Source organism: Globicephala melas, chromosome 17, assembly GCF_963455315.2.
Source record: "Globicephala melas chromosome 17, mGloMel1.2, whole genome shotgun sequence".
In the NCBI taxonomy this organism is placed as follows: Eukaryota; Metazoa; Chordata; class Mammalia; order Artiodactyla; family Delphinidae; genus Globicephala; species Globicephala melas.
The window spans coordinates 40,966,241-40,994,097 of record NC_083330.1 but is presented as its reverse complement, the minus strand read 5'-3'; the positions used below and the strand labels follow the sequence as shown (position 1 = coordinate 40,994,097).

Sequence of the window (27,857 nt, the reverse complement as noted above, 5' to 3'; positions counted from 1 at the left end):
TAGTAACAAACTGAGTTCCCAATATGAAGAAAAGAACATATTAAAGGTATAAATTTTTTTAATCTCCCCACCAAGGAAAGAATAAGTTAGAGTCCACTTTCTTAAAAACAAATACAAACAAACAAACAAAAACAGAACAAGTGTTAAATCATTTGTTCTTTGAGTTTAGTTTGCAAATAATGTTTAAATTTCTCTTTTGCAATTCACAATGCAGCCCCCATCCCGCAATTCACCTTTCCTTCCTTAGTGTTTTACACAGAAACTACTAAGGCAGGTAAGGTTAAGGTACACTAACTTTTGGAGACCTGATGGCTACCTTCTTTTATAACTGCTCCTCTGGCATTCTAAGTTGTATCCTTAAATTAAGACATTGCTAAGTGGACACGGCCTGCAATATGCTTGTTGAATAATGTTAAAAAATATTGACACAATGAAATCTCTGTCTTTGGAAATCTTTAAAAATAACATAAGTAGGGATCCATCCTGGTGTATCCTCTGTACTTAGTGTATCAGGCACAGCTATCCTGGAAGAACGAAGCTGGACTCGATTTATAGAGGGTCTCGCTATATTTTCCTAGGTGTCTAAGCTCAACACATGTAGAACAGATGTAAACAGATAAATACATATACTATATCCGTCTCTCAAGGATCAGAGTTTTCGTCTCAATTTTCATTTCTTTTAAGATTAGAGGCAGTGGGAGATGTCCTAAGGTGGTATCCCGGAGAGCCTCTGATCTGAAGACTATCTTCTAAATAGTGGAATGATTTTAACATTTATTACTGTGAAGAGTTTCACATCACTGAAAGTTCCGTTTGGATGTTTGTTTGATTTTATTGGGTTGGCAAAAAAGTTCGTTTGTTTTTTTCCCGTACGATGGCTTTAGTAGAGCTTAGTTGTCTTTAACTTCATTCAAAACAATTTTGTTAGACTGTATTGCGACAGCTGTCATATCAGCGTGCATTAAAAAAAAAACTTATCAAAACTGGTGAATTTTTGTGTAGTCACTTTTAATATTGAAGATGGAAGAAAAAAAAGCAATGTTTTCGACACATTACTCTTTATTATTTCAAGAAAGGTAAAAACGCAACTGAAACGCAAAAAAATGATTTGCACGCTGTATGGAGAAGGTGCTGTGACTGATCGAACGTGTCAAAAGTGGTTTGCGAAGTTTCGTGCTGGAGATTTCTGGCTGGAGGATGCTCCACGGTCAGGCAGACCAGTTGAAGTTGATAGCGATCAAATCGAGATGTGAATTGAGAACAATCAACATTATGCCACGCGGGAGGTAGCTGACATACTCAAAATATGCAAGTCAAGCGCTGAGAATCATATGCCTCAGCTCGGTTATGTGACTTGCTCTGATGTTTGGGTTCCACGTAAGTTAAGCGAAAAAAACTTTCTTGACCATATTTCCACATGCGATTCTCTACTTAAACGTAATAAAAACATTCTGTTTTTAAAACAAATTGTGATGGGAGATGAAAAGTGGATACTGTACAATAAAGTGGAATGAAAGAGACTGCGGGGCAAGCGAAATGAACCACCACCAACCACGCCAAAGGCCGGTCTTCATCCAAAGAAGGTGATGTTGTGTATATGGTGGGATTGGAAGGGAGTCCTCTATTATGAGCTCCTTCTGGAAAACGAAATGATTCATTCCAATAAGTACTGCTCCTAATTAGACCAACTGAAAGCAGCACTCGACGAAAAGCGTCCGGAATTAGTCAACAGAAAATACATAATCTTTCATCAGGATAATGCAAGACCACACGTTTCTTTGATGACCAGGCAAAAACTGATACAGCTGGGCTGGGAAGTTCTGATTCATCCGCCGTATTCATCAGACACTGCACCTTCGGATTTCCATTTATTTTGGTCTTTACAAAATTCTCTCAATGGAAAAAATGTCAATTCCCTGGAAGACTGTAAAAGGCACCTGGAACAGTTCTTTGCTCTAAAATATAAAAAGTTTTGGGAGGATGGAATTATGAAGTTGCCTGAAAAATGGCAGAAGGTAGTGGAACAAAAGGGTGAATATTTTGTTCAATAAAGTTCTTGGTGAAAATGAAAAATGTGTCTTTTATTTTTACTTAAAAACCAAAGGAACATTTTGGCCAACCAAATATCTATTGTCTAGCTAAAACATTACTTAGAAAATACCCCAAATTAGAAGAAAATTTCAGTGAAGATTTAAAAAAAAAAAATCATTGTAGCAGTATATAAAAAGTTAACTTCAGGGACAAATAAATGTATTTTTACACTTTTCAGAGAAAGTGCAAATATAAAACATTGAGAATTATTGGTGACAGCTAATGTCTGCATGATTATACAATATCCCTTGGCCTTAAACTCCAAACTGTGGTAGAATATGATTCTGTGCTATATGTGTTTTAAACTAAGCACTTGGAAGTGACTTCTCCATTCATCCATTCGTGTGTTACTGTAGCCACCATGCCTGAATCAATTGGTGTGTATGTGCTTCAGACTATGACAAGCGGATAAATGTACATATCAATATAAATGTAGGTAAATCCTATGTGTAAGATAAGTATACAGAGAAGTGCATGGTCAGAGGAGTCCTTATGGCTGAAGTCTAGAGACAGAAAAGCTAGGTTCAAGTTCAGGCTCTGTACCTCATATCTGTGCTATGCAACTTTGGGTACATCTTTTTTTTAACCTCTCAAACCTCTTTTTTTCCCCCAAATATGATATAAGTTAAGCAGTCCATGGCCTGGCAACTACCAGGGTCATGACTATTATCAATGTCTATGAAAAAGTATTCATATTTATAAATGATCATATAGATGCAAGAGATTACAATGACACCTTGTAAATAGTAAGAACGTAGTATATATTTGTTTGGGAAATGGGAGCTTTCAAAATTCTTGATTGTTTCTTTTCTCTCTGTAAGTCCATCCAAAAAATTCTCTAGTATTGAATTTCCATATCTATTAAAAGGAACAAAGTATTTTCCCTTACATGAAAAAAAAATGGACAATTTTCACAAAGCACTCTTCCCTCTGTTTACTGTCACATTCTCTTCCCTTTGACCTTTCCTAATTCAAATGACAAAACAGCTTCATTGTCTCCCATTTGGCTCTTTGGGGGCGTGGCAAAGTATTCCAGAGCTTTGGAGGGGAAAATACTATCCAGTTATGCCAATGTCGGGGGGAAGGATGCGTGCTATACATTCTCCTGGGTCTTAGTTAATACCTGGAGAGTTTCCTGAAACACATTTACAAGTATTTAACACAGCATCACCTCTGCTTTCACAGGGATGAGTTTTATTAAATGAAACCATAGAAATTTATAAAAGCAAATTACACTCCTGTTTTAACTAGTAATGAAAATTCTGTCTAATCTCAAAATAATTCATGTTATGAAACCAGTTTAAACCTTTGTTGAAAGGCCTTGTTAAGCTTTTAAAATTCGAATTGTTGTTTATATATGTTTTGCTGTGTGGGGTACAAAAGCTCTTGAGAAATTGATTCCGAGAACTCTCCTTTAAGAGAACTCCGAAACCAAAGCAGTTTAGACAAACTGCTGGTTGTTCGGGGTAACCTCAGCTTCTAGAATGAATATTTGTAAATGCAGGACAACCATTTGATAAGAGGATGCAAGAGTGAGATCTTCTGAAAGAAAATAAGGAATCAGAGTTCTAATCTTTTGGTTAGGAAAAAATTATGCCTTTATGTTTTTAACACAAATAGATGAGTCAGAAGGAATTATAGATGGGCCCTAATTGATAAGGAAGTTAGAAAACCCAGAGCAAGACTTTCTCTATCAGGGGACAAGTGGTATCTTTAAGGCAGCACAGGACTTGGGTTAATACTTATAGGAATGACCTGTTAGGATGAGTTCCAGAGAGAAAGACAAAGGCCTGTGGGCAATACTCAGGTTGCACTCTCAGCTGTGTCCCACAATTCTGCTTCTCAGTTCCCTGTTTGATCTTCAGCCCTAAAAGCAACATGGTTTTAGTTCTACCTATTGTCACTTCTAGACACTGCTCTCAGAGTACGAAGTAAACTCACCATCCACTATCTGCTTTCTAGCACTGATGTTGCTGGCAGCCCTGCTAGTTTGACTCTGCCCATTCATCCCTCAAGCCATCATCGACAGACCATTCTTCAATGATTATGCATTATTCTAGCACAAGTACACAAAAACCACAGCAGCCAGAGTAGGGGGCAAACTTCCAGAAGGGCTACTGATTACCAAAAGACATGAGTTTCTCGAGGTCTCCTGGGAAAAGCCTCTCTCCCAGACAATAATGCAGATTTAAAAAAAGAAACATTGCAGGCAAAGCTACAGATAAAACTAGGATGTGGTTAAACAGTGAATGGCAACTGTTGAGGATTAGTAGAAAGTCGTCCAGATATATTAGAGTGTTCATTTCTTTAAAAGATGCTTCTACATGTGTACACTTTTTTAAAAAATGCCATGTAAAATATATTTTCAAATGTTATCACATTTAGTTATCTTAATAAAAGGTTCTGCTCTTGCTTTAGGAAATATTGAGGAAGTATGTTAACCCCTTCCTTCAATCAACTTACTATGCCTGTTGTGTGGCTCATCGGGCTAGAACTAAGGCTAAAGACTGACCTGGTAATGGTGTGTTCTGTTGGCCAAATACCTAAGGGACAAAAACTGCAACCTCTTGACTGCTGAGCATACAAATAACAGTCATATTAAAATATAAATGTTAGGGGCTTCCCTGGTGGCGCAGTGGTTGAGAGTCCGCCTGCCGATGCAGGGGACACGGGTTCATGCCCCAGTCCGGGAAGATCCCACATGCCGCGGAGCGGCTGGGCCCGTGAGCCATGGCCGCTGAGCCTGCGCGTCCGGAGCCCGTGCTCCGCAACGGGAGAGGCCGCAACAGTGAGAGGCCCGCGTACAGCAAAAAAAACAAAACAAAACAAAACTAAATGTTAGCGATAAGACACTTTAAATGTTAGAATACCATCATGTGCTACAGAGCTCTTCCACCAAAAGGTGTGATCATGAGATTGGAAAAGGCTTCAGAAGAAAGTTCTCTAGAAACTTCTTCCCAATAACAGGAATCATCATATTATGGCCAGCATGCCGATTCTGACCGCCTCTCCCTTCTCCACCTCTTCCTCCTCCTCTCCTCCCCCCGCTTCTCCTTCTCTGCCTTCTTCTCCTTCTCCTCCTTATATTTTATTGGGAAACAGCTCTGCTCATCTATTTAGTATTGTCTATGACAACTTTGGCACTACAATGACAATTGAGTAGAGAGATCATATGGCCTGAAAGCCTAAAATATTTACTACTTGTACTGTAAAGAAAGCTGGCCAACCCCTGCTTTTAGAAGACAAAGGGAAGACGACATTCCCAGGCAAATTAAAATAGTGCTGCTGGTTCGAAAGTGGTTTGCTGACTCTGTAACGTACTACGGCCCGAGTGCATGGGGATGAGACGATTTAGTCCCAAAGGCTCTTGTGATCCTAAGCATGACAGCTCAGTTCAGCTTTGTGTATCCTGGTGTGCCAATCTGATTTCCTTAGGAAGGTCATGCACTAAATACGCTATGGGTCCTTCCGGGTCAGATCACGACCTGGTGAGCAATAGGGAGGCACTGAGGCAGAAACTGCCTAGTAGGCAACCTCTAGTAAGCTGGTAAAATGGGCTGGATACAAACTGAAGTCCTTCATGGTTTCACAAATGGAGAACAAAATGAGATAAGATGGCAGCCACAAGAACTCACAGTGAACCTGAGTGTTTTGGCACAATGTTCTCAGAACCAACTTTGAAATGCAGTTGGCTTCTTTGGGTTAGTGATGGTAGCAGAGAAGTCAGGATATGGTTCTTTACATGTATGGGCTAAAACTAATACCCAAGCCAACTTCACTGTGACCTGAAACCATAAGGCCTTATTTGATAAATATTGTCCCACAACTGTAGTAGGCAAGGTCAAAGATGCCATTCTTGTTGTCACCGCCAGTCTTCTTACTTTATTTCTTTTCTCTTATGTGGAAAAAAATAATAAAAACTTAGCTAAGACGGATCCCTTCTAAAGAGATAAAGGAAAGAGGTGAGTGAAAGCCTACTCATGTTCATTTGCAAGGTGGCATAATGTGATGGTCCTAATGCCAAAGGGAACAGTTTGACAACTCTTCCCAGGCTGACATAACATCTATATATAAATACCATACAGAATATTCTGGAATCCCATAGTCATAATGGAATTCTCAGGAGAAAGCAAACAAATACAAAAGACAGCACTTTCCTTTTTTAGAAAAATGAAATCCACAGATTCTAATAAGACCCCAAAGGGCACCCAGGTGTGCTGTAGAAACTATGTGAATGTTGGAACTACATGGGGCTCCAGACCAAGAACACGCTGAGATAAATGAAATTTAAACCAATTTTGGGATGTGCTTCACAGACTAATGCAAATACCTAGGCACTGAAAGAAAAACATGGGATGCATAAAAGCCCAGCAGAAATGATTAAAGCAATAACCTCTGATTAGTACATCTATACTGCATGGAACATTAACGACACAAGCAAGGCCGTTCCGGACACACAGTCCAGACACAATTACGCTGAATGAGTATATCAGGTCTATTATTTTTATAACCAGAGCTGCAGATGAGTACAAAACTGTGCTCACTCTAGCACTGTCAATCTAGCTAAATTAACATTAGATAGAGGCAGTAGGGTTGACAAAATAAAAATGTCAAAGTAAACCCATTTGCCCAGATAACATGAAGAATTCTCACAAGCATTTCTAAATATCCCTTTATTTTCGAGTGGAACATGAACCCAGTGTGGGCTGGGAAGTTGGCAAGAACTTTACTACTAAACTAAAAGAAGCTAGCATTTTTGTATGTTTACTTAAGTAAAGAGGAAGTTTTGTTCCTCAGCGTGGCAACATCAGAAATTCTGACAAAATATTATATGTATTCATTTTAACATTTTCTGTTTTACAGTTGGCTAGAGTTAGGATAAAATAATGTATTTAGAATGATCATACCTCCCATCCCTCATTTAATAAAGCCTGTTTAAGATATTGCCTATATTAATGACTACCAGAACACGGCAGTGTTCATAATCCCAGTAATTCAATTGCCAGTAGTTTGTGCAATAAATCAGGAAAAGGTTAAAATATTTTTCATGCCAAAAGAGAACATATCAAACTATTTTATTTGATTACTTTGTGTAATGAGGCTTTCTCAAGGCCAGATTACCTTACTCATTATAATTATGCCAGATCATATTTTTGCTTAAAATGGAAAAGATTAAAATATGCCAGCAATCCAGTTGAATCTATTCTAGGGTGGTTTTCCTCCTTTGTATGTTTCAGGACATGAGAAATGACATCCTGCTCTCCTTCCAAGAGTAGAGAAGAAATTAACATTGTTCCCATGAAAAGCAGATTAGGCAAATGGCATCTGGACAATACTCATTTTCCTCATTGACTTGAAAATTCAATAAAATCATCTGTAATATTTTTTAATTCCAAAGTTAAATTCCACTCCTATAAGTAAACTCTTAAAAATCACTAGAGCACAATAATATCCTTCCATATGTGGTGACATTTCCTTCTCAGTGAATGCAAGCTGAATTCAACCAAAAAGCAGTTCATATTTAAAAAAAAAATTTTTATCAATAAAAAATAACACAAAGCATTTTCTGACATCTTTTTTCCTGCTTTCTAGAATAACCTCTTTTCTGGGCATGAGGAAAATCTCCCTCCCCAAACGCTTTTGGGGCTCCTTCTTGCCTCAGGCTCCCTTTGGCTCCAGTTGAGTTCCAGCAGCCCCAGCCCCCATGCAGAGTCTGCCTCCAGGGAGCCAGCGTTGCTTATGAGAGGATGGCATTTCTATGTCCTGCTCTTCCGGGCTGTGCCTCCAAATGGAAATAAGGTCACTCCAACCATTAACAGCTGGGTAAAAGGCCCTTGACCTCACTAAGTCATAAGGCAGAATACAGAATGAAGGTGGTAGTCTTAAGGCAAGGAAGCAGGAAAGGGTGAAAGAATGATGACTATCAAAAGTGGAGTCAGGGGCTTCCCTGGTGGTGCAGTGGTTGAGAGTCTGCCTGCTGATGCAGGGGACGCGGGTTCGTGCCCCGGTCCGGGAAGATCCCACATGCCGCGGAGCGGCTGGGTCCGTGAGCCATGGCTGCTGAGCCTGCACGTCCTGAGCCTGTGCTCCGCAATGGGAGGGGCCACAACAGTGAGAGGCCCGCGTACCGTGAAAAAAAAAAAAAAAAAAAGTGGAGTCAGAACTTTTCTTGGGACTTTTCAGACTGGTACCTTGTAAAACATAAAAATATTACTCCCACAAGAATGGTCAGAAATAAAAAGTCTAACAAATACTACTAAGTATTGGGAAGGATGGGGAGTCATTAGGACTCTCGTGTTGCTGGTGGAACGTTGAGTTGTACAGCCTCCTACCACTTGGGCAGTTTCTAACAAAGTTAGACATTCATCTACCATATGACCCAGCAATTCTACTCCTAGAAAAGAAAAGAAATGCATATGTTCATCAAAAGATTTGTTCCAAAATGGTCATATCAGCCTTATTTATAATAGTTAAAACTAGAAGCAACCCAAATGACCATCAATAGGAGAATGGATAAAGAAGTTGTGGTATATACTATTCACACAATAAAAAACTACTCTTCAGCTCCTTCTTCTGGCAGTGGCAGGGGAAGCCGGATTCCACGACAGCAGCAACAGGGTTCCTGGCAAGAATGATGGCTTCCAGGACACCTAGGGCGGTCTTGTCTTTCTGCAGCTTGTAGACCCTCAGCCTTAGGGCTGTTTCAAGCACACAGCCTTGAGAGAGTAAGGCATTCTTGAGACGATCTGTACCGAATCTGTGACTGAACCCAGTGAAGACCTCTATATAAACGTTTAAGATACCGGCAGCACATGCGGAGACCTACTCTTAGCCACCAGCTGCTGGAGACAGCCTCATAGACAAAGTGCTCCCAAGTCAGCCTGTTCTAGCTGAACAGCTATTGTAGACCCTCATAATCTGACTTCAGAATGGAGACCGCCACTTTCACCGCTATGCGGCTAATAGGGTCTTGGTGCTCTGGCCAGGTGTCAGGCCTGAGCCTCTGAGGTGGGCCAGCAGAGTTCAGGACACTGGACCACCAGAGACCCCCCAGCCCCACGTAATATCAATCGGCAAGAGCTCTCCCAGAGACCTCCATCTCAACACTAAGACCCAGCTCCACCCATGGCCAGCAAGCTCCAGTGCTGGACACCCCATGCCAAACAATTAGCAAAACAGGAACACAACCCCACCCATTAGCAGAGAGCCTGCCTAAAAACATACTAAGTTCACAGACACCCCAAATCACACCACCAAACACAGCCATGCCCACCAGAAACACAAGATCCAGGCCCACCCACCAGAACACAGGCACCAGTCCCCTACGCCAAGAAGCCTACAAAGTCACTGAACCAATCTCACCCACTGGGGGCAGACACCAAAAACAACAGGAACTATGAACCTGCAGCCTGTGAAAAGGAGACACCGAACACAGTAGGTTAAACAAAATGAGAAGACAGAGAAATATGCAGCAGATGAAGAAGCAAGGTAAAAACCCACCAGACCAAACAAATGAAGAGGAAATAGGCAGTCTACCTGAAAAAGAATTCAGAGTAACTATAGTAAAGATGATCCAAAATCGTGAAAATAGAATGGAGAAAATACAAGAAACGTTTAACAAGGACCTAGAAGAATTAAAAAGCAAACAAACAATGATGAACAACAAAATAAATGAAATTTAAAATACTCTAGAAGGAATCATTAGCAGCATAACTGAAGCAGAAGAACAGATACGTGACCTGGAAGATAAAATAGTGGAAATAACTACTGCAAAGCAGAATAATGAAAAAAGAATGAAAAGAGTTGAGTACAGTCTCAGAGACCCCTGGGACAACATTAAACGCACCAACATTCGAATTATAGGGGTCCCAGAAGAAGAAGAGAAAAAGAAAGGGAATGAAAAAATATTTGAAGAGATTATAGTCAAAAACTTCCCTAACATGGGAAAAGAAATAGTCAATCAAGTCCAGGAAGCCCAGAAAGTCCAATACAGGATAAATCCAAGGAGAAACATGCCAAGACACATATTAATCAAACTATCAAAAATTAAATACAAAGAAAAAATATTAAAAACAGCAAGGGAAAAGCAACAAATAACACACAAGGGAATCCCCATAAGGTTAACAGCTGATCTTTCAGCAGAAACTCTGCAAGCCAGAAGGGAGTGGCAGGACATATCTAAAGTGATGAAAGGGAAAAACCTACAACCAAAATTACCCTAGCCAGCAAGGACCTCATTCAGATTCGACAGAGAAATTAAAACCTTTACAGACAAGCAAAAGTTAAGAGAATTCAGCACCACCAAACCAGCTCTACAACAAATGCTAAAGGAACTTCTCTAGGCAGGAAACACAAGAGCAGGAAAAGACCCACAAAACAAACCCAAAACAATTGAGATAACGTTAATAGGAACATACATATCGATAATTACTTCAAATGTAAATGGATTAAATACTCCAAACAAAAGACATAGACTGGCTGAATGAATACAAAAACAAGACCCATATATATGCTGTCTACAAGAGACCCACTTCAGACCTAGGGACACATACAGATTGAAAGTGAGGGGATGGAAAAAGATGTTCCATGCAAATGGAAATCAAAAGAAAGCTGGAGTAGCAATTTTCGTATCAGACAAAATAGACTAAAATAAAGACTATTGGGGAACCTGGTGCTAAACCATTCGTAGACGACCTGCTTCTGGGTCGGGGTTTCATACGTAGCAGAGCAGCTCCCTCGCTGCGACCTATTGAAAGTCAGCCCTTGACACAATGGTTTGTAAAAAATAATAATAAAAAAAAAGACTATTACAAGAGACAAAGAAGGACATTACATAATGATCAAGGGATCAATCCAAGAAGAAGATATAACAATTGTAAATATTTATGCACCCAATATAGGAGCACCTGAATACATAAGGCAAATGCTAAAAGCCATAAAAGCGGAAATGAACAGTAACACAATAACAGCAGGGGACTTTAACACCGCATTTTCATCAATGGAAAGATCATCCAAAATGAAAATAAATAAAGAAACACAAGCTTTAAATGATACATTAAACAAGATGGACTTCATTGATATTTATAGGACATTCCATCCAAAAACAACAGAATACACTTTTCTCAAGTGCTCATGGAAGATTCTGCAGAATAGATCATATATTGGGTCATATATGAAGACTTGGTAAATTTAAGAGAATTGAAATCATATCAAGCATCTTTTCTGATATCAATATCAGATATCAATTACAAGAAAAAAACTGTAAAAAATACAAACACATGGAGGCTAAACAATACGCTACTAAATAACCAAGAGATTACTGGAGAAACCAAAAGGGAAATAAAAAAATATCTAGAAACAAATGAATATGAAAACACGATGACCCAAAACCTATGGGATGCAGCAAAAGCAGTTCTAAGAGGGAAGTTTATAGCAATACAATCCTACCTTAAGAAACAAGAAACATCTCAAATAAACAACCTAACTGTACATCTAAAGCAATTCGAGAAAGAACAAAAAAATGCCAAAGTTAGCAGAAGGAACAAAATCATAAAGATCAGATCAGAAATAAATGAAAAAGAAATGAAGGAAACAATAGCAAAGATCAATAAAACTAAAAGCTGGTTCTTGGAGAAGATAAACAAAATTGGTAAACCATTAGCCAGACTCATCAAGAAAAAAAGGGAGAAGACTCAAATCAATAGAATTAGAAATGAAAAAGGAGAAGTAACAAATGACACTGCAGAAATACAAAGGATCATGAGAGATTACTACAAGCAACTATATGCCAATAAAATGGACAACCTGGAAAACATGGACACATTTTTAGAAAAGCACAACCTTCCAAGACTGAACCAGGAAGAAAGAGAAAACATAAACAGACCAATCACAAGCACTGATATTGAGACTGTGATTACAAATCTTCCAACAAGCAAAAGCCCAGGACCAGGACCCGGGGGAATTCTATCAAACACTTAGAGAAGAGCTAACACCTATCCTTCTCAAACTCTTCCAAAATATAGCAGAGGGAGAAACACTCCCAAACTCATTCCACGAGGCCACCATCACCCTGATACCAAAACCAGACAAAGATGTCAGAAGCAAAGAAAACTACAGACCAATAACACTGATGAACATAGATGCAAAAATCCTCAACAAAATACTAGCAAACAAAATCCAACAGCACACTAAAAGGATCACACACCATGATCAAGTGCTGTTTATCCTAGGAATGCAAGGATTCTTCAATATATGCAAATCAATCAATGTGATATACCATATTAACAAACTGAAGGAAAAAAAACATATGATAATCTCAAAAGATGCAGAAAAAGCTTTCAACAAAATTCAACAGCCATTTATGATTAAAACCCACCAGAAAGTAGGCCTAGAGGGAACTTACCTCAACAAATAAAGGCCATATATGACAAACCCACAGCCGACATCATTCTCAATGGTGCAAAACTGAAATCATTTCCACTAAGATCAGGAACAAGACAAGGTTGCCCACTCTCACCACTATTATTCAACGTAGTTTTGGACGTTTTAGGGATGGCAATCAGAGAAGCAAAAGAAATAAAAGGAATCCAAATCAGAAAAGGAGAAGTAAAGCTGTCACTCTTTGTACATGACATGATACTATACATTGAGAATCCTAAAGACTCTACCAGAAAACTACTAGAGCTAATCAATGAATTTGGTAAAGCAGCAGGATACAAAATTAACACACAGAAATCTCTTGCATTCCTGTCCACTAATGATGAAAAATCTGGAAGAGAAATTAAGGAAATACTCCCATTTACCATTGCAACAAGAAGAATAAAATACCTAGGAATAAACCTACTGTAGGAGACAAAAGACCTACATGCAGAAAACTATAAGACACTGATGAAATAAATTAGAGATGATACAAACAGAGGGAGGGATACACCATGTTCTTGGATTGGAAGAATCAACATTGTGAAAACGACTATACTACCCAAAGCAATCTACAAGTTCAATGCAATCCGTATCAAACTACCACTGGCATTTTTCACAGAACTAGAACAAAAAATTTTACAATTTGTATGGAAACACAAAAGACCCTGAATAGCCAGAGAAATCTTTTTAATTAATTAATTAATTATTCTTTGGCTATATTGGGTCTTTGTTGCTGTGCATGGGATTTCTCTAGTTGCAGCGAGTGGGGGCTACTCTTCGTTGCAGTGTGCGGGCTCCTCATTGCAGTGGCTCCTCTTGTTGTGGACCACAGGCTCTAGGTGCACGGCCTATAGTAGTTGTGGCACTCGGGCTCAGTGGTTGTGGCTCGTGGGCTCTAGAGCACAGGCTCAGTAGTTGTGGCACCTGGGCTTAGCTGTTCTACGGCATGTGGGATCTTCCTGGACCTGGGCTCAAACACGTGCCCCCTGCATTGGCAGGTGGATTCTTAACCACTGCACCACCAGGGCAGCCCCAGCCAAAGCGATCTTGAGAAAGAAAAATGGAACTGGAGGAATCAGGCTCCTGGACTTCAGACTAAACTACAAAGCTACAGTAATGAAGACAGTATGATACTGGCACAAAAACAGAAATATAGATCAGTGGAACAGGATAGGAAGCCCAGAGGTAAACCCACGCACATATGGTCACCTTATTTTTGATAAAGGAGGCAAGAATATACAATAGAAAAAAGACAGCCTCTTCAATAAGTGGTGTTGGGATAACTGGACAGCTACATGTAAAAGAATGAAATTAGAACACTCCCTAACACCGTATACAACAGTATAGGGTGGATTAAAGACCAAAGTGTAAGGCCAGACACTATAAAACTCCTAGAGGAAAACATACGCAGAACACTCTATGACATAAATCACAGCAAGATCCTTTTTGACCCAGCTCCTAGAGAAATGAAATAAAAACAAAAATAAACAAATGGGACCTAATGAAACTTAAAAGCTTTTGCACAGCAAAGGGAACCATAAACGAGACAAGACAACCATCAGAATGGGAGAAATATTTGCAAACGAAGCAACTGACAAAGGATCAATCTCCAAAATATACAATCAGCTCATGCAGCTCAACATCAAAAGAACAACCCAATCCAAAAATGGGCAGAAGAGCTAAATAGACATTTCTCCAAAGAAGATATACAGATTGCCAACAAACACATGAAAGGATTCTCAACATCATTAATCATTAGAGAAATGCAAATCAAAACTACAATGAGGTATCACTTCACACCCATCAGAATGGCTACCATCAGAAAATCTACAAACAATAAATGCTGGAGACGGTGCGAACAAAACGGAACCCTCTTGCACTGTTGGTGGCATTGTAAATTGATACAGTTACTATGGAGAACGGTATGGAGTTCCTTAAAAAACGAAAAATAGAACTACCATATGATCCAGCAATCCCACTACTGGGCATATATTCTGAGAAAACCATAATTCAAAGAAACATGTACCACAATGTTCATTGCAGCTCTATTTACAATAGTCAGGACATGGAAGCAACCTAAGTGTCCATCGACAGATGAATGGATAAAGAAGATGTGGCATATATATATATATATATATACAATGGAATATTACTCAGCCATAAAAAGCAACAAAATTGAGTTATTTGTAGTGAGGTGGATGGGGCTAGAGTCTGTCATACAGAGTGAAGTAAGTCCGAAAGAGAAAAACAAATATCGTATGCTAACACATATATAGGGAATCCCAAAAAAATAGGTTCTGATGAACCTAGGGGCAGGACAGGAATAAAGACGCAGATGTAGGGAATGGAATTGAGGACACAGGGAGTGGGAAGGGTAAGCTGGAACGAAGTGAGTGAGCGGCATGGACATATATACACTACCAAATGTAAAATAGATAGCTAGTGGGAAGCAGCCGCATAGCACAGGGAGATCAGCTCGGTGCTTTGTGACCACCTAGAGGGGTGGATAGGGAGGGTGGGAGGGAGACGCAAGAGGGAGGGGATATGGGGATATATGTATACATATAGCTCGTTCACTTTGTTATACAGCAGAAACTAACACAACATTGTAAAGCAATTATACTCCAATAAAGGTGTTAAAATTTTTTTTAAAAAACTCCTCTGCAACAGAAAGAGACAAACTGCTGTTACCGCAACAGCACAGAAGAATCACAAAACCATACTTGTTTACGTATTGCAGGAAGCCCAGGAGTATATACTGTATCACTGAAGTTCAAGAACAGGCATAAACAATCTGTGGTCATAAAAATCAGTATAATAGTTATCTTTAGTTATCTTTGGTGGAGTCAGAGGTTGATCTGAAAGGGAAATTTCCTAGGATAACAGGAACGCTCTATATCTTGATCTGGGCAATGGTTACACAGGGGTATACATTTGCCAAATATATATTGCACTGTAGACTTAAGATCTGTGCATTTTATCACTCTATGCTACTTATACCTCAATAAAACACTGTTAGCATAAAATGTGTGTTACTTATAAACAAATCAATAAACATAAAGCACAAACAATATACATATAAATAATTCTCAACTTCATGTGCTAATGTGAAGATACAGTGGAAAGAACTTGAACACTAGGAGAAAAAAGTTTACAGTTTATCAAAATACGCGAAGTAGCATTTTTTAAAAAATAAGAGAATAATATGTACACAACCTTTATAGGACTTTATGCTATGAATTGTTACGGGCATGCTGGATGGATACCAGGAATGATTGCTATTCTAGTTGACTCCAAAATATATTTCCATACAATAAATTATTTATAACTTTGTATGACCTAAATGATAATTTTATAAATTTTGTTTGGAGCCAATTATATAAGTATTTTGCAGGAAAATATTATTGCTATAAATAATATAAATGTACATGTATATTACACATGTAAAGTGAAAAACTCAGTACTTCCTGTTAGAATTATTTTACTTAGTAATGCCTGCCAAAATGCTCATAGACCTTTTTGAGCCAAAGTTTGTTTCCTTGGAAAGTGTGTTTTAGATATTACAATAAAGTTCTACTTTAGTTTCAAAATTTATACACAAACCACAAAGAATCTCACATATTACAGAACAATTTACTAAGGCTAGCAATTATTATAATAATTGAAGTAATACTTCATAAGCATAACTATGACATAAAGGCAGCTATTAATCTGATTAGAATTTTGAAAATTAGTTAGGCAATAAGTTTTAGCATATGATTTTTTTATGCTTATTTTTTATTTATTTTTTCTTATTAGTCAACCATTTTATACACATCAGTGTATACATGTCAATCCCAATCTCCCAATTCATCAACACCACCACCACCCCCACCCCCCCTCCGCTTTCCCCCCTTGGTGTCCATATGTTTGTTCTCTACATCTGTGTCTCAATTTCTGCTCTGCAAACCAGATCATCTGTACCATTTTCTAGATTCCACATATATGCGTTAATATACGATATTTGTTTTTCTCTTTCTTACTTCACTCTGTATGGCAGTCTCTATACGCATCCACAGCTCTACAAATGACCCAATTTCGTTCCTTTTTATGGCTGATTAATATTCCATTGTATATATGTACCATGTCTTCTTTATCCATTCATCTATCGATGGGCATTTAGGTTGCTTCCGTGACCTGGCTGTTGTAAATAGTGCTGCAGTGAACATTGGGGTGCATGTGTCTTTTTGAATTATGGTTTTCTCTGGGTATATGCCTAGTAGTGGGATTGCTGGGTCATATGGTAATTCTATTTTTAGTTATTTAAGGAACCTCCATACTGTTCTCCATAGTGGCTGTATCAATTTACATTCCCACCAACAGTGCAAGAGGGTTCCCTTTTCTCCACACCCTCTCCAGCATTTATTATCTATAGACATTTTGATGATGGTCATTCTGACTAGTGTGAGGTGATACCTCATTGTGGTTTTGATTTGAATTTCTCTAATAATTAGAGATGTTGAGCATCTTTTCACGTGCCTGTTGGCCATCTGTATGTCTTCTTTGGAAAAATGTATTATTAGGTCTTCTGCCCATTTTCTGACATTGAGTTGTATGAGTTGTTTGTGTATTTTGGCTATTAACCCTTTGTCGATCGTGCCATTTGCAAATGTTTTCTCCCATTCCGTAGATTGCCTTTTTGTTTTGTTGGTGGTTTCCTTTGCTGTGCAAAAGCTTTCAAGTTTGATTAGATCTCACTTATTTATTTTTGCTTTTATTGCTTTTGCCTTGGGAGTCCCTGTCCCCTGCCTTAAACGTGGTCTTTTATTTCTGTTTATGATCTTCCACTATCACCTTCTTGCTTCAGGCTTCACTTTTGCCTTATATTGGTCACTGTCAAACCACACTGGCCTCCACATTCCCAGGTCTGAGACCTCTCGTTGCTGCTATTCCCATGGCCATTATCAATGCTCCTGGCTGACTCAAGGTCTCAGGATGTGGCTTTCAAATACCAGCGCTCCCAGGAGGATTTGGGACATTGGGGTATGGGGGTGGACTCAGTAGGAACAGAGAATGTTAACCTATTACTATTTCTCTGGCATACATGAATATAGCAGAACTAGAGAGTTTAGGAAAATGGCCACATAGCAGGTGTAATTTTCCTAAGGCTACAGACTAATGTAGAAATAGAAAATCACTCAGCTCCATCCCAGCACCCTCAGCTCACCAGTGCATTCTCCTTTATGGAGCTGGATGAAGACTTCTGCAAGGGGTGTTTGCCAGGGCCAGCCTACCGCAAAGTATTGCTGAGTCTTCAGGACAATAGAGGAAATTCTTAAACTCAAAGCATCAGTGCTTTTGCTGTATTTACACTGATATTACATGTGCAAATGCCCAGCAGTCCATGGCTGCTCTCTTACCTTGTGTAATTGGTAATACTGCAAGGCACCGATTCCACCTTGCTCCTCTGCAGTCCAGAGCACCAAACGCAGAGTCCTCTTTGGACGCAGCCCTGGGAAAAATAATAAAATAAAACAAGTGATTCTTCAGTTGCTTTTGAATTTTTGAAAAGTGGCAGGGCCTCTTATCTGAATTCTGGAGGCAGGAGGGAATCAGAGGTGTGCACATTCATCTCTTACTGGTGTGGCTGCTTGATTTAGGGTGTGGCCGACACAACAAAGGAGTACCCTCAGGGCTGATCTCCAGGGCAGGTTAATGAAGAAAGGGGTTGTGATAAATGCGGTCTGCCGGCCAGGAATTGAGAGCCTCTATTCATATCCTTAACTGGACAACCTGCCCAGTAGGACCCAATGGATGGCCAAGTTCATTGGGATATTAGATTGCATCCAGAAGATGCAGTTAGGCTCTAGACAGATCACGAGGCCTTCCAATGATTAACTGAAACCCAATCATTTGCCTCTGCTTCAAGACAAGGTGTGTCGGGAGTTGCCTCTTAGTCTAAATCCACAAGTATAGCTAGCTGCCCATGCTGTCCTTAGTAATGATGGTGAAGCAGATGCAATGTTTATGTTTGCCCAGGGTCATGTTCCCCTCCTTCTTGGACATATAAGGTCATTCACTTAAGGTCAATGAAAATGAATTGAATGAGAATGACACTTTATTCATCTCATTACTGCACAAACAGCTCGGTGGCAATTTCATTGACTCGGGAAATACAAACTTGTATCCTGCAGTTATTAAAGCTACTAGCAGATCTGGCGTATCTAGAACCATTTTTGAGTGACTGTGTCCGCTCCGTATAAGCTCACTACAATGGTCAAACAGTATGCTAAAAGTTCCACTTTTTGACCAAGAATTAAAATTCATTTCTGATTTGGACCTGATGATGTGGTTTCTGAGAGATAACAAAGGCAGAAACATGTGAAGCTGGGCTTAAATCTTATTAATAAGATCTGTCCTCTTGCCTCACTGCAGGGAAACCATAGGGAAGGACTTTGAATGGCTCCGAGATGGACACACTATAGACGTCGAGTATAACCAACTGCTACCACCCAGGCACGCGGCCTTCTTCAAGGGAGCCGGCGGGTCGACTTCAGCCTGGATGATACATGCTCCTGGGAAATGGAGCTCTGTCCTGCCTCCTCCGGACACCAACAAGTATTCTGCTTTCACAAGTCTAGTGCCAAGGCACTGAAAAGGAGCTACGTTTCTCACTAAATTGAATATCGTGAAGCTCCTTTACACTTGAGCATTTTAACATAATTAAAAGAGCGCAGGTTTAGGAGGCAGGCTGACCTGAGTTCCAGTTAAAGCCTAGACAAGCAATGTCCACATCCAATTGTTCAGCAAATCCCATTGGTGTTTTCTTCTAAGTCCATCTAGAATCCAACTTTTCACCTCTGATACCACGCTGGTTCAAGCCCCACCTTCTTTTGCCTGGACTGTTGCAAAACAGTCCTCCTAACTGGTCTCCCTGACTCAGGCTGTGCCCCTCTGCAGCTGATGGCCTGCACGGCAGTCAGCAAGACTCCTGTAAAACTTATACCAGAGCATGTCATTTCTCTGTTCAAAACCTCCAAGAGCCATACTGTAAGCTTCTCAACGGCAGGTATTTAAGCTTTGTGATTCAATGTGATGCCCCCAATGCCCAGACTGTTTGGCACATATTAGGTGCCCAATAAATAGGTCTTGAATGAATAAATTAATCCAAAGTGTGGTGCCTCACTAGTAAAATTCAAAGCCCTCTACCACTGTCTCAACCTCATTTCCTAAAACTTTCCTGCTAGCTCATTTCCAGGCAAAATGTTGTAGTTGAAAAAGGCAAACAGATCTGGTGAGCCCTGCTATTAATAGGCACTAGCTGTGTAACCACTGGGAACTAGATCTACCTGAACTTCAGCTTCCTTATCTAAAGAGTGGAGGGAATATTACATGCTCATAACATAACAGCTTCCCTGGGTGGTTGTGAGGATGAAATGAGGTGTGATGGAGACAATCTGTGTCTGCCATGCAACAGACATTCAATGAATGAATTATAAAACTACATAATGGATAGCCAGGCACAGAGCACACACTTTTACCCATAGAGAGAAGGGGCAACTAAATACTCAGGACAATCTTCCAAAGTCATTTGAGCCCCTGCTAAAGAAGAATCGTGAAGTACCCACTGCCTGCTGCACAGGGTCAAACCACCGACTCACATTCATAGCACAAACTTAAACTGCTGTTGGATTAAGAAATATAATCAGTCTATATCTAAAGACCATAGTCACTGGCTCCTCTAACAGAAATGTGCTTAGCGTCAATTTAAATCAAATGACATTTTGCTTGCAACATAGAAAAAAAATAAAAAAGATAAAGTGCTGCAAATGAAAATTCTGAACATGTTTTTAGGTCCATAAAGAAGAGGAAAAAACTTTGCTTACATATCTCCTCATTTACCAGCAAAACAGTACCAAGTTATTAAAATGATGGAATTCTCTAAATAAGGATCAAGGGACAGTTAGCACAAGTTAGAGAAAAATCAATTTTTAAAAGCAAATGCCCTGAATATCCCCATAGATTTGGTGTTTTACTTGCAAATCATTACCGTACAGGATTAGTCTCCTTCACATTTCAATCAGCTAGATAACCAATGATGTTATATTAAGATAACAAAAAAGTAATTGGTTTGAAGTGAAGAATGCTAAGGCCTCCAAACAACAACAGCATAGCTGGTGCATGGCTGGCCCTCAGGAGACAGAGCCACCTCCCAGCCCTGGAGAAGTTCAGTCCCCACCCAACTCCACATTCAAGTTTAAGGCCCAAACAGAAGAGGTTAGGAAACCAGTGGTTAAGCAAATACCTGACTGAGCTGTGAAGTCTCTTCTCCACTCTGACATTCTGATTGTCCCTAGAACCTAAGAGAAATGCATGGGACTTCATTCAGTACTAGACCCTGACTTTAGTGTGGACTTGGAGCCCCCAGGCCACCTGAGTCCACAGACAGGCAGCATGGGGCACAGAAAGGTGTTGGCTGTGGAATCTCAATAAACATTGTTTGATTCCCTGCTCTGCCACCTGGAATCTCAATAAACATTGTTTGATTCCCTGCTCTGCCACCTCTGGCTCTTTGACTTTAGATGAGTTGCCCAATCTCTCTGAGCCTCAGTTTCCTCATCTACACCATAAGGAAAAGGGGAATGACCTCATGACTTTGTTAAGAAAATTAAATGAGACCAGGCAAATATATAGGAGGCACAGTTCCTGGCGCATAGTAGGCTTTCAAGAATTGTCTGTTAGCTTCACTCTACGTCACTCCATGAACTTCAGTCTGTGTCAATGATTTCCTGGGAAATCCTGTGAGAGAACTAGGAAGGAGGCATCTTCCTCATTCTTCTTCCCTAGGAACCGTACATCTTTGTTTATGCATAATGCATACCCACCAAGGGAGAAACACAAATTTCACCTAGCTCATAGAAAAACACATAACCTCTTTCAGCACGGAGTAGGCCCTCATTCCAACATATAGCATATCCAAATCCAAATAAATAGAAATTGTTTCCTCACTCTAAAAATTGAAGGCCAATCAGAATTTTTAGTTTCTGGATAAAGTAAAAAAAGCTTAATAAATCTGAAAACTGAATAAAGTTGATACAGAGATGTCTGCATTTATCATTTTAAAATAATAGAATGTATTGTGTATCTCAAATCCAAACTGGTTTCAAAGCTAGGCATTTTAAGTATATAAAGTAACAAAAATAACAACAACAACAATAATAAAACAGTAATAATGACAGCAACACAACAAAGTGATACAAGGTCAAATGCAGGGATCTCATCTTGTAGTGAAACTAGGGCAAATGAATAGCTCCACAGTAATCCTAGCTCACAGCTGTGGCCCTGGCTCAGTGGTTTACAGCACCAGCCTAAGGCAAGCACATGAAGTAAACCTTAGAATTGGAGGGGTGAGAGGGAAGACCCCGGCTGAGCTGGCTAGGAGTCAGGTCTCATTGAGGTTTTGTCAGAAGATGGGCAATTAGTTCCCCTATAAATGTAATGAAACTGCCCAGAGATCTCTTGGTCTCCTGGAATTTTTATTAAGAACTTCAGATAGCACAACAAACTTTGATGGCATCACAGTTTTTCTCTAAAAGAACATAAACTACAGATAATATGTCAGAGTCTTGTCTTTGTTTATGAAATAAGACACATGCATTTCACTTTCATTTTACTGAGGAGAGTAATAATGCTATTGGGAAAATAGTGCCTATGAGAAAAGGTGAAAACAATCTGGCTGGAGTTTATTTTCTGTTATTATCAAATTTAAAGATAAGTAGTCTGAGAGTTAAAGCAATAAATCAAAAAGGTCAACTGACTGTCCTGCACTTGCGCTAAGAGTGGGCCAAAATAAAATAAACTTAGATTAATCCAACCTTGTAGATAGATTTCCCAAATCATGAATTCTAAAGAACACTATTTGTTAACAAAGTGTATTAACCCAAATGCCTGTTTACTACTCCGTTTCAGTACTGCCAGAACTATGTATAAGTACTCGTCTCCGTTCTGACACCAATTTTGTAGAGAAAACACAATTTTCTCTTACAGTAAATATACTCAGTTTCCACATATACGCGCTAGCTCATAAATACACTTGTTGTCCAGCTCTCCTTTATCAACATTCAAAAGAGCGCTGCATTTAGAGATGTCTAATACTGCAATAAACTTGACTAGTATAAGTGCAGTATCTGAATTAAAGAATAAATCATGACATATTAGTATATAAACTGAATGAGATGCGGCAGTAAGCATAGTGTTTAAGCATACAGGTTTTGGGGTTGAGACCTATTTCCACCTTAGACAAGTTACATAATTCATTATATAATATATAAGCACATTATCACTGATTTTTTTAAAACAGGGGGCATGGTTACACAAAGATTCATTATTTTAGTGAAGTAAATTACAACTACTACTCTTTATAGGCAGGAACAGAAAATCACTTGGAGGAAGATCTTTTGTTCTTGGAAGAATCACTTGTATCTTTCTTAGCCATGTAAATATAAAGCAATTAGACAGTTTTGGGGGGCATTGGGGCAGGCCAACAAGCTTTTTAAAACTCCATCTTGCTAGCTGCTTCCCCTTGAGCTATCTGGAGGAACAACCTGGACACTGGGAAGGAGATAAATCAGAGTGTAAGAGGAGCCTGGGGGGCTTCCCTGGTGGCGCAGTGGTTGAGAGTCCGCCTGCTGATGCAGGGGACACGGGAAGATCCCACATGCCACAGAGCGGCTGGGCCTGTGAGCCATGGCCGCTGAGCCTGTGCGTCTGGAGCCTGTGCTCCGCAACGGGAGAGGCCACAACAGTGAGAGGCCCGCGTACCGCAAAAAAAACAAACAAGCAAACAAAAAAAGAGGAGCCCAGGGTCTTCTGGGAGGAAAGCCCAGTGTCCTCACCCCTGCTTCCTTAGACAGAAGACTGGGGGTGAGAGAAATGTTGGGTCAGGGTGACAATGACTAAAGTCCCGGGGCAGGGAAGGTCCTGGAAACCACTAAAATAAAGTGATCTTGAAGAAAGGGGTCTGGGTTATTGACCTGGGCTCAACACAGTGGCCTAAGATTCAGGGGAAGGGCTAATTGTAGTCTAGCATGTGGCCAAATCCAGAAACTCCTTCAGATCCAGCAACCCTAACAGGGGTTACGATTTAGAGAACTGAGGATGGGAATATCAACAAAGGGAGTTGTAACCTTGCTCCCCAAAATGGGCACCACTGTAACTTAGGGCTGCAAACAGTGCCGTGCAGCAGCCACGAGTAGTAGTCACAGGTGGATCCAGCCACAGGTTTCTGGAGGAGGACTGACCCATTTGCCCTGAGTTAAGTCCCAGAGACCTCAGGAGGAGATAACAGACTTCCTGCTAATAAGGCCTGTAGAGGCTTGGATGATTCACTATAAAGGAGACTGAAGGATGTGATCATATTTATAACCTGTGTTTGTGGAGCAGGTCATAACAGTTATAATTTCCATAATTCAAAGTGAACAGTCCTACCTCATTATAATGATTAGGATTCTATTAGCCAGGAAAATCACTATTAATCATTGCTGAAGTAGAAATGCTGTGACTACCATGGGTGTGAAGGCCATTTCTGGCCCTAACCCAGTTTTCCACCCTTATCATCCTGCTTCTACCTCTCATCCTAAGCTCCAGCCACATCACATTTCCTACCAGTCCCTGACCTGAGATGCCATGATATCTCAGATTTCTGGTCCTTTGTAGATGCTCTTCTTCCTACCTAGAATGCCCCTTCAACTTTTCCATCTGGCAAACTCCTATTCATTCGACAAAGCCCATCACTAACATTACTTTATCTGGGAAGGCTCCCCTAACTCTAGGGAAAAGTTGGTTCTTCCTTTCTCAGTGTTCTTCTAGATCTTCACATGGATCTCTCTGTTCATTTTCAACCACATTTACACATTGATCTCCCCACTAGACCACTAATTTTCTGAGACACTCGTTTCTCTTTTTCATAACCCTGGTCCAGTACCTGATGTGTAACAAGTGCTGAAAAACTGTTTATTGACTGACTGGATGAATGAATGAGTGAATAAATATATTTATATAAGTATAAATACAGCTACTACCTTTTCGGAGAGTGGCATTGACATATATACACTACCAAATGTAAAACAGATAGCTCGTGGGAAGCAGCCACATAGCACAGAGAGATCAGCTCGGTGCTTTGTGACTACCTAGAGGGGTGGGATAGGGAGGGTGGGAGGGAGACGCAAGAGGGAGGGGATATGGGGATATATGTATACATATAGCTCATTCACTTTGTTATACAGCAGCAACTAACACAACAATGTAAAGCAATTATATTTCAATAAAGATGTTATGAAAAATAAATAAATAAATAAAGCATACTAGTGACTCTTCAGTTCAGAAAGTTAAGATATGCTCTTTTTGTGAAACCAAAGCCCAGTGGCCTAGTTAATTAGATGTGCTTCAACTTCTACATTTGCTTCAGTCGTTAATACATTTACCTACTCTTGTAGCACAGACGGATCTAGTCAAAATTATTACATCAATAGCTCTTGTTGATCAAGTCATTAAATAAATATATTATGGTCACAGAAATCTTTCCAACAGCTAATTGTATTAAATTATAGGTATCTGCATTTTAAGCTCTGACATTTCTCTTTAATTTTTTACTTCAATATTTTTTCTGATTATTAAACAACATATCCTTAAAAAAATGGAAAACTATAAAAAAATTAGAAAACAAAAACAACCTATAAGCATATTTTATTTCCTTATAATTTTTGTATGCATTTGTATACATATATAAAGAGTGATTTTTATATATAATTTTATACTACATTTTCCACTTAAAAATCATGGCATATGTGGCCTCTATCTATAATAATAATCAATAATCTTTAAGAAAGTGATTCTAAATTTTTTTAGCTATTCTCTTATTGTTGGATATTTAAGGTTTTTATCCTTAGGGCAAGTTCTTAAAAGTAGAAATAATGAGTCTAAATAGTATAAACATTTCTAAGGCTCTTGAAACATGTCACCAATGCCCTAAAAAAAGCTTATCAATATATATTCCCACCAGCAGTGTATGAGAATATTCACTTCTATTTAATGTGGAACTTTTAATCTTATCTCCTTAATTTTTATGTCTGTCAATACATTATATTTATTTTTCGATACTACATTCTAATCACTTTCAGCCAAAATGATTACACCACACACATGCACACTTAATCTGCAGTCTAGTTTAACTTGACTGAGACAAATGTTAAGTTTGTATCTGATGCTTGACTAGAGTTAAAATATGTGAATTTGTTTTTCTTATTTAAAATGCCTGATAGTAGGGCTCTTTCAGTAATATATTTCTAAGATAATGTTAGTATGTAGGGATCACAAGCTTGATCTAGCTTGAATTTTAAAACATATTATTTCTTTTTCCCTATCGTTATTTAGAGTGTTTTTATCTGCAACGGGGTAATAGAGAAGCCTGCTTAATGATAGATTTGAACTCTGAATCACACTTCCGTTAAGAGTTCTACCTTGCAAAAACATCAAGTGGGGAAGTTAAACAAATACTGCAATTTTTAAGAAATGATGATAAATCAAGACCTCTCTTGCAAATTCACATTCACCAATATGATCCTCTAAATTGCACTTCTTGTGAAGATGGTGCTGTCTGAGGGAGCACAGAAGTGTTTGTACTTGAATCAGAGATTATCAACAAGCAATGCATCTCCAACAAGCAACTGAGGTGAGAACATTTCTGGGATCCCTTTTCAACATCAAACAACAGATATGAAGCATAGATGTTTTATAATGAAGGCACCATCTTTAAGCTGCTCCTGTTAACCCTTCCAAGTGCTGTTTTTTTTTGGTTTTTTTTTTGCGGTACGCAGGCCTCTCACTGTTGTGGCCTCTCCCGTTGCAGAGCACAGGCTCCGGACGCGCAGGCTCAGTGGCCATGGCTCACGGGCGCAGCGGCTCCACGGCACGTGGGATCTTCCCAGACCGGGGCACGAACCCGTGTCCCCTGCATCGGCAGGCAGACTCTCAACCAATGCACCACCAGGGAAGCCCCCAAGTGCTCTTTCTTAGGGTTATGGTGGAAAGGATGTTATCTACATTTTTAAAGATTTTCCTTGTGTATAAAATGATTTGCAAAGTTATCTAAACTTGTTTTTGACCAATAAATTAATCATAATTTTTATTCTTGGTTCCATTTAAGTTTCAGTTTTCAGACCCCCTCTCCTTTCCATTCCCACTGTGGCTGCCATTATTTAAGCCCTTTGAATTGCTGCAGTTGCCAACTAACTGCTTCTTCCGATTCTGTACAAGTGCTGCCAGATTTATCTTCCTAAAGTACTGCTTTGAATATGTCACTGGCTAAGTGAAAATCTTTAATCAGTCATCATCTATAGAAGTACTCTGCCTCTAAACTTTTTAGAATATGCATCTCTACCAGTAAAACATTTGAGCATGCATCACATGTACGTATATTTATGAATAAATGACACATATACAATATTGTCAAAACATGCCAGAAATATTAGTAAGAAATTAACATTTCTTGTTTTAGATAGAGAATAAACATTTTCCTGTACCCAAATGATGGTCCTACATAGTGCCTGGCTTTTGAGGCCACTAGTTTATAGCACAGAGTCTGTCCTGTTTAGTATGGCATTCGAGGACCTACGCAGACTGGTTCCAATCTGCTCCTCCGACTTGCCTCTTCCACTCCCCTTCTCAAAGCCTGATTTCCAGGTAAATTGGCCTCTTCATTTTCTTCCTACCTCTGTGCTTTTCCTCCCGCCATTTATTTCCCATCCTCTTTGCCTTTCCTTTTTTTTCTTGATTTACCCATATCCCAACCAATCTTTCAAGATCCAGTTCCAATTCCTCCTGCTCCAAGTGGAAGAAGGAATCTTCTTCCTCTGAACCTCAAAGTTGCTCTTTTCTGTACTAACCATTTGGCAATTAGTCATGACTAATGTACTTTCTGCTCTTGATTTCCACACACAGCCCCTGGTATATCAAAGAACCCTATACATATTTGTTGATGAATGCATTAGCACATCTAATGGAAATTGTTTTCAATTGAAACAAGACAGATATAGATTAGATCTGTAAAAAGAACTTTTGGACAGAGGACATTTTTAAACATTAAATCAGTTATCACTTACATTTGCCTAAGGGAGAGTAAAGCCTGGAAAGAAAGCTGGGCTTGGACAGGTTTGGAACATGGAAATAGACTGGACTCTTTGAATCTCTGTTAAATCCAGAATATTATAATTGGTGACTCTGCAAATACTGAACTCTACCCACAGGGACATGAGATTGACCTGTTCTCTAGAGAAGTTTTCGGCCTTACAGGAGATGTGCTGTTTATCTCA

At 39.4% G+C, this 27,857-nt stretch overlaps 1 protein-coding gene across 2 annotated transcripts in view; it reads right to left on the bottom strand.

Moving 5' to 3' along the window:
- The window catches only part of CPQ (carboxypeptidase Q), a 465,142-nt gene that overhangs the window by 94,036 nt on the left and 343,249 nt on the right, over positions 1 to 27,857 (bottom strand). For both annotated transcript variants that reach the window (XM_060287678.2, XM_060287677.2), the window contains exon 6: positions 17,910 to 18,001. In XM_060287678.2, the coding sequence (XP_060143661.1) occupies positions 17,910 to 18,001 (92 nt within the window). The remainder of the gene's footprint in view (positions 1 to 17,909; positions 18,002 to 27,857) is intronic.